This window comes from Centruroides vittatus, unplaced genomic scaffold (genome assembly GCF_030686945.1).
Source record: "Centruroides vittatus isolate TY-2023 unplaced genomic scaffold, ASM3068694v2 contig_1259, whole genome shotgun sequence".
Taxonomy (NCBI): domain Eukaryota; kingdom Metazoa; phylum Arthropoda; class Arachnida; order Scorpiones; family Buthidae; genus Centruroides; species Centruroides vittatus.
Genome location: NW_027120807.1, coordinates 251,724 through 260,515, shown reverse-complemented (window position 1 = coordinate 260,515; position 8,792 = coordinate 251,724). Strand labels below are relative to the sequence as shown.

Genomic DNA, 8,792 nt, shown 5'->3' with positions numbered 1-8,792 from the left:
ATTGATAAACGAGAGATCTCATCTCAAGCTAAAAAGGGTGAGGAACCCATAAGACATTTGGGATATGAAAAACCATGACTACACCTTGAAAATTTGCCGGGGGAAAAAAGGAAAACGTAATTCTTTTGAGTAACCTTCACTCGCGAGAGGGCATCAGAACAGACAATAAAAAGACATCAGACTGGGCAATCTTTTCCAAGACAAATTACGAAGTAGACGTGCTTGATCAAGTCTTGAGAAAGTGCAGTGTAAAAACACGAAGTTCGTCATTAGGCTATGCAGGTTTGACTACGCTCTCGTAAACACGGGGATCCTCAACTTCAACTAAATGGTAATGGAAAATGTCAAAATGCGTGTTTTGCAAGGATTGTGCATAAATAAGCTTGGAAGAAAAACATTTTACTTTCTTCCATTTTTATGTGTTTATATTGATTTTTTCATAATTTTTTAATTTAATTACGTGGATGCATAGGAAAAACGAAGGATGTTTCAGAAGAATGTATATGCTTCTTAGACAATAAAACTTGAAAATATTACCCAGAACAAATGCCACATTTATTAACTAAGATCATTTTTCCGTTCAGTACATTCTGCAATGACTCGGATTTTTCGGGAACGCATCTGTTAATAATAATATCCATTAATACAATAAAATTAAATTGTTAAATAGAATACGAAGCTATATAGCACGAGTGTCTGGAGTAAATAAAATGCTTGTTGCATGCAGCGCCAAAAGTGCCAAAGCGATGTGTGTTGGTAAAAATATTCGTACGTCTTCCGCGTGTCCCGAAATATCACCATACAATGTTTGGTTGCATTTGGTTGCAATAACAGTTGAAGCTAATAAAAGTTATTAAACAGCTCTAGCCATCGTTAAATTTAATTACGATTAACCCTTAAAGTCAATACTGTACGAAGGTTTTTATAACGAAACAATACCGTAAATCCGACAATAATTTTCCTTACATTATTTACAGTATTTCTCACATTTAAAATTGATTTAAGATAAATGGATCTGATTACAGTGTTCTGCAATGACAGACAACAGATCGATTTCTCAAAATCCATTTTGTGTGAATGTAGTGATAGATTGAAATTCATGCTACTTCCTTCAAAGAAACCATCAGTCTCTCTTTACTTACCGTACTCCTCGGATATTTTACAACAAATAAAAGAGTGAGTTTCCGTAATTATCTTTTAAATATTTGCGTTGGCATATTCTAATTTGCATTAATATTGTTATCGGAAGAAGGACGAGAAACTATAAAATCAATGCAGAATGCAACGGACATATTCTGCATAAGCAAACGATTATGCCTACGTAATTTAAATAAAGCATGTCGAGATCTCATGACCGATCCGTCAAGAGTTAAAAACGTGTGTTATGTACTGTACATTACCGAACGACAAAATTTTCTCTAACTCGGAACCGACGCCATTTTGTCATTACAGATCAAACGAACTCATCATCTCCACCGATACTACTCGTATCCCTCTATTACTAACGTCGTTTGGTAATCAGGGGCGTTGCTATTATTAATTTGCATAATAAGATATGATACTTCACAGCTCCCTCTAATGCTAACGTCATTTGTTACCATGTTTCGAAATTACCGGAAGCGCCGCCATTTTGTATACCTAGGGTAACATTAACCGAAAAGGGTATGTTCATTCACTTCGAACTGTAACAAAAATATAAGGGAGATATACATAAATGAAAATGAAAAGTAAAAAGTAAAAATTTTTATTGTATAAAAGAAATTATACAAAGATATATGGAGAAAAAATTACATAATCAACTTAGTTATTGTACACTTTTTTTTTCTTCTCATTTAATGTAATTTTCTTCAAACAAACATTATTTGATATTCTATAAGGGAATATAGAATTCCGAAGAGGAACTACGAAGAAAGGAAATTAAATTCTTATTCATTGTAAAAAATTTTTGAAAGTTATTTTAATTTTTCATCCCTATGAGCACTTAACAGGGCCTTTTCATCAGGCCCATTACGGGTTCGGTCAAACCTAATCCACGGTAGGACAGACTACTAGTGAGGAATAAAGCCCGATATATCTGAACGGCCCACCCCCCAAAAAATTCAGGGAGTTTTTCGACCTGTTCGGATTCGATGTGGTGTTCCCCAGCGTGATAGGCTGATATCTATCTGTATCAGACCAGGCTTATGTCTATGCAAAGAAGACAATTGCCTATGTCGCAGATCCGATAGGATTCCTTAAATCCGTTTGCAAATTCACATATAAACAAAAGTATACGAATTTAAAGTGTACTGTACAATGAACGAATCGAACATAGTGACATTAAATTAAACTATAATTCTTCATAATAAATGTAACAAAAGTATTATTTATTTTTTGAAAGTCCGCATTCCAAGCTTCGTCTAGGACTCGAAATGCTCTTAATCTGGAACTTCCTGTAGAGTTATTAAAGCACTCGGATTACGTAAATATTAATAAAATAAATTATTTTTGTCGATTTTTCCGACCGATGGCGAGATTATTTTTTATCAAATTGAAGACAAGTCTGCCCAAGAGGGACCACCATTTATTTTGCGCTCCAGACTAAAAACATACACATATGGCGACAGGCCTTCCTTTTTAGGCTTCATGTCGCCAAAGGTAAAAAAGTCCTTTAAAAAAACACAAACATCCAGTTAAAACTAGGAGTCGGTGACACGCAGACGTCTTAGGGCTGTTTCACACTATGACCGACTGGGCCGACCGGTCCGACTCCTAGTCGTATTGCCATGGCAACAGCAGTCGGTCGACCGACTGGTCGTTCCAGTCGGACAGATTTAAAAAGTTAAATATTTGTAGTCGCGTCGGAGCAGTCGGTGAGCTACAGCCAATGAGAGCTTCGAAGCTATAACCAATCAGAGTTTAGATTTATCCGAAGTTAGAAAATGGCGGAAGGTAAAGTTTCTCGGAAGCTTTAATAAACGAAGTCAGAAAATATCCATGGCTTTATGATATTCGGCGAGCCGATTATAAAGGCGACATTGAAAAAAATAATTGGTTAGAGTAAAGCGAAAGGTATCCAGCTAAAAAATAGTCTTAAACTTCATATTAACGAATAGACGTAGACATATCTAAATGTAATTTGATACGCTGAATCGATTGGTATTAAAAAAATATTACTTACGATCAACCGTTTAAAAGTTACGAACGATTTTTTATTTCCGTCTATTTGCTTCGTTTAAGAACAACTTTATTAAGAAATACGCAGGCACTCATCGATATTAACAAAACGAATTACTTTAATTCACCATAATACATTTCATTTACAAGAGAAAGCGACATTAAAAATGCTAAAATGGTGTCGTTAGCCCGCGAACACACGACAACCTTATAAAGACGGCCATGTTTTCTGTTTAAATTGAAAAACTTACCACGATTGGCTAGTGTTCTGATCTGTAAGACGCGTTCCGATTGGTCCTTACGAGTCGGCCACCGACATAATCGTACTCAGTGTGAATTCTTTTACTACTAGTCGGTCCGATTATAGGCTCGGTCGGGTCGGACCAGTCGGTGACAGTGTGAAACAGCCCTTACTCTTCAACCATCCAGCCAGTGGGTGTTTCCGCTTTTTTATCTGCTGGAAAAAGCGCTGGAAAATGCAAATTTTAAAGCTGCACCCTGGCGTCGGTATTTTAAATTTCTTTTTGTCGATTTTTCCGACCGATGGCGAGATTATTATTTATCAAATTGAAGACAAGTCTGCCCAAGAGGGACCACCATTTATTTTGCGCTCCAGACTAAAAACATAGTCTGGAGCGCAAAATAAATGGTGGTCCCTCTTGGGCAGACTTGTCTTCAATTTGATAAAAAATAAATTATTTAAAAGTAATATGTCGGAAAACTTACCATAGAATGATTCTTTTATTAACTCGTGTCGACTTTCGGTAGTGTCGAATCTTCAGACGAGAATAAAACTGATTTTTCAGCTGTTAAAGATTCAATGAAAAACAACTTTATGAATATTAATTTTGAAATTTTTATCAAGCAACGAAGTTTATAAAAGATATCTAAAATAATTGTTCTGTAAATACAAATTTTGCAGATCAGATCACACGAAAATCCTTTCAGTATAAATTTATATTATATTGATAGAGTTTTATTGAAATTTATTAATGTGAGCGGCTGATAAATCCGTTAAAGACTATCATTTTGGTTTTTCTTGGAGGATTTTGTGCGAGATAGGGCGTGGCCAGTCTTGTGAGTAAAGTAAGCGACGGCAGTTGGAAAGGAATTTCATGTAAGAAGTGGAATTTCAAACCCCAATTTATGGGTTTGAGAAATTCCACAACAGTTCCTCAAGAGGGTTCCACAAGAAAAGTGAATGTGTGAAAAGATCAAACAGCACCCATTCGAGTCAGGACTGACATCACCTGTGACTTCTGGCTCAAACAAATCTTTCGATAAACACGCAAAAGGTCATCTAAAGATGAAAACGTTTTAGTAAATGTGTGGTTAGCTTGAGAAATCTTATGTGAATCTTACGAAAACTTGCAATTTGCATTTCTTATGATTTCAGCTTTATTACTCAATGTTCATTTCTGACTATTGACTTCACTACATTATAAAACAGATAATTTGAAGTTTATTGCATAATAATCAGCAATATAATTGACAACAATTTGGATCACTGCAGATCGCGGTTAATCCATTTCCTGAATATATACAAACACACACTATATATATAGCTATTATAGGATTAATTCAATATAATTTGTTTCAGAAAACACGTAAAAAGTACCAAATCAAGTTTATATACCTTCCCACGATGCTGTTTAGCTGTAGACAACCCTCACAGCATCATGCATATACAAAGCTACGATGTATTGAAATTAATCATTCAGTTATACAAATTAAAAAATCAAGAAACGAGTTGTGTAACTTCCTCGGTTTCTATGAAATTTTATTTAAAATATAACTGTTAAATTATTAATCCTAATTAATAAAAGTTTGTATGGCGCTATCTATTATTAGATTTTATTTTAAAAATTTGATATTATTAATTGTAATGAAATCGCAAAAGGCTTAATTTTGATAATAGAGATAAGTTTTAAAAAAATTATAAATGCTAATAATGAGTAAAATGTTTATTAAGTCCAACCTCTTTCGAGAGATGATACAATTACTCCCCTCTATCTCTCCACCGCTGGATCTGTAAACCAAAATTTAATAACATCGATGCCCCTTAAATGAAAGCTACCATGTCAAGTTTCGTTTCCTAATCGTTAACTCATTTTTGGGAAATCTGACAAGTGGGAAAGACTGCCGAGAGGAGTTCTTATGGGAAGCCAGTTCCTATATACGTGTTAGACCCGTAAAGAAAGTCCAGAAAACTTTATGCGGTCAGCCCGTTCTTTAGGCGCAAACCCGTAACCAACTACAAGCGTTAGTGGATTTATCAACTCGGCCACTGCTGGACTCCTTTCTCATATCGAAAAATGATTTTAATATACAGTCAAACCTGTTTTTATGCGGTAGATAGGGACCGCATAAAAAATCGTACGAAACGTCACGAGTGGCTATAAAAAAATAGTTTTCGCAACACAATTAAAAAAAATATTTTTTATGCGGTCAATAGCGACCGCATAAAAAAGTCTCACATAGAAAATAACTCAACCGTACGAAATAACTAGGAATTGCTTTTTTAAACGAAATCATGACGAGGCTTGGCAGCTACTTGGAATCTCGCCAAACCTTTTGGAATCTGATTTAGAAAATACGTAAATAATACAGCACATTTACCTTCAATTTACGCTTTGAAATGAATCTTATCTTAATGGTCCAGGAATGTGAAAGCACTTTGAAGGTTTAATTAACGTAATTAAAACAGACGTAGAATTTATTGACAACAGATGTCAGCACTTGACTGCATCGTCTCGTCTATCGTCTGTTTTACATATTTATGTCCAAGTGGTGTTTTGTTGACTTAAAAAATAAATTATTTCATTTTTCTCATATTCATGAAATAATGTTGCTATAATAAGTTCATTTATGCTATCATAAGTTTATTTAGCTATAATAAATCAACGTGAGACATGACAAAACGCATGAGACAAGTCGCCGACTATACCGCACAAATAAAAAATCGCCCAAAAAAAGATCGCATAAAAACAGGTTTGACTGTATTTTAATAACGAAAAACGAAATAATCGGGTAAGAAGTTTTATAAGAGAACGGAAATTCTCCGTATTGCTACAAGGACACGAATAACACTGACACAAGACACAAGAATTAAAAATAACATTGAATAATATAATAGTTTCTAATTATATTCCGGTTATGTGACGTGTAGAGATAATTTGAAGTTTAGTCATTAATGATATCCAAGATCACAAGAAATACTTAAAAGCAACACAAAAAGTAGTTTAAAACATACGAAAATAAATAATAATTCAAGTAATAATAATTACCTGTATTTTGTGAATCGTCGACGTCATTACCTTACATTCGAATTTTGTTGAAATTACTCTTTATAAAACAGAAAATTAAGGAGAGAAGACAACAGAATACTTGAAATATCCCATAAAAGAATGGAAGCAGCATAATTGATGTTTGTTTCTAAGTGTAAAGTCTCTTTTAATTAAAAAATTTACAATCTTACAATCTACAATATAAATCAAAGAAATACATACGGAAATATCGAAGGATAAAGCAATAATGCCGAATGCAACAACAAAATTCTGAATCCCGCTCTCAATAGCTATTGCCGTGCAAGCCGCTTTTGAGTTTCTACTGGCGAAAGCTATGACGTATCCAGTTATAATTCCAGTTATGGGAGATAATAAAGAGGTTATAATTACTTTCCACGATACTATAGTAAACATGTGTTGAGAGGAAATTATTTCCATTGACACGAAAATTATAATCAGTATCATACTTGTTGCACTTCCCCACTATTAACAAAAACGAAAATGTAGTTTTATAATATAATATAAATGATTAAAATTAACACCTTAACCATTTAGGAAGTCATGTTTTATACTTTAGTTATATAAGAAGATACTTTAGGAGCTTTCCATTTTATCATCATACCCAAAATCAAGGGAGGAACAATTATTAATAGTGATAATGCAATATTGTCATAAGGTATTTTTAAGTTCTTGGCTTCTGTATTACTTGCATATATCCAAAGGTTCAAAGGCATCAAGCCTAGGGATGCTACGATAGATATTGTAGTCATAGTCACACTACGAAATGGTAAATGCAAATTTTATGGAAAATATTCTTTGTAGCTAAATATAGTAAAACTATTCCTACATACCTCAGAGAAACATCACCATCCAAATAATATGTAATTACATTAGAAATTGCACCTCCGGGGCAACATGATATAATAAGCAAACCAGCCGCCAGACTCGATTCGAATTGAAATATAACGTTATAAATAAATCCAATCAATGGCATTATAACAAATTGGCAAAAGAGACCAATAGCTGGACCAACGGGTTTTCGGATTCCTTTATAAATCTACTAACATAAAAAATGTAATATTTACCGTTAATTAAACAAGAGATAAAGAGAAATAAATGTTAATACCTGATCCCGAGAGATGTCTGTACCCATAGCGATCATTATAATTATTAGGGAACCTATCGTAATCACATTCTTAGTCATTTCAAGATCTTTGTTGATGTAATAACTGGATGTAGCATTAGATGTTGAATTGCTTTCCAGGAAATCCAATGTATTGTTTTCCATGTCGTATTCACAATACCAAACTTAAGAAATAGAATTATACATTTGCTTCAGTTATAACTTTTAATACTTAAATGTTTACGCTTATCTATTATTAAACAAGTTCTTGCAAAGATGATGATGATAATGAGGATGCGTGGAATATTGAAAAGAGCACAACGGAATTTCTGTTTTATTATTGTAAAAAATAACTGTTATTTTTCTAGTAACGTTATAAAATGTAAGCACAGTTTATGAAGTTATTAACATTTGTTTTCGCTCTGTGAAACAAAACAATAAATTAAATATAAATTCCTATATTTTCTGAAATAAATACAATTGTAAGCACTTAAGTCAATTATATAATTATTAAAATAAATGTTTTATTTTCAGTTGTTTTTTTGGAAAAAGTATCTACAATTGCTTGTTAATGAGACATTAAATTTATTGATATAGACCATACATGCCAGCTTGGTGAGTCTTAAGGTAAACTCACAGTTGGAACAACCGACGAGCATTGGGGAGGGTGGACGGAGGAAAAATTCGCTTTTTCATAAATCCTGAAGCTATTAAATTCTTTTTGAGGGGCACAATTAATTTTTGCTCATTTCTTCTACCACGGCAGATGCGGCTTTAATTTGAGTGCAAACGAAGAATTACATAGGACTAATTTACAACATCGTCATCCAATAATAGGCGATTCAGCTCAGCTAATTCTTCGTTGATATTACTTACATCGAAATAAGTTACGTCTGATATTTTCAATATCTTTTCCTGTAAATTCTAATCTAACCGCTATTGCAACATGCAAGAGAAATTTAAAGCGAAACGTTTTATACTTCAGAAGTCAAATAGCCATAATAGAAGAAATAAGCACAAATGACAGTGGAGATTTGGACAGCTGGATATCTGCTTTAGTCCCCTTTCTGTGTCGAGACGGACCAGACCTTAACTTTTAATGCACAGGAATTATCTTCTCGCCGTCTAAATGCGCTTTTACCTAATTTCGGTTACAGAATGGGCTGTTTGGGAAGTCAATACGTGTCTGTATCAAGATTGTTTTTAGACGAGGTTAACGGAGCAAT

General features: G+C 33.7%; 1 protein-coding gene across 1 annotated transcript; it reads right to left on the bottom strand.

The window, feature by feature from the left end:
* Positions 1-6,665: 6,665 nt before the first annotated feature.
* LOC136988555 (sodium-dependent organic anion transporter-like) lies at positions 6,666-7,731 on the bottom strand (the record flags this gene model as incomplete). The annotated part of the gene is made up of 4 exons (XM_067286445.1): positions 7,570-7,731; positions 7,295-7,500; positions 7,037-7,220; positions 6,666-6,926 (listed from the first exon to the last, which is right to left on the bottom strand). Coding segments are annotated over exons 1-4 (813 nt in total), but the record flags the coding sequence as incomplete, so codon positions are not given.
* Positions 7,732-8,792: the final 1,061 nt, after the last annotated feature.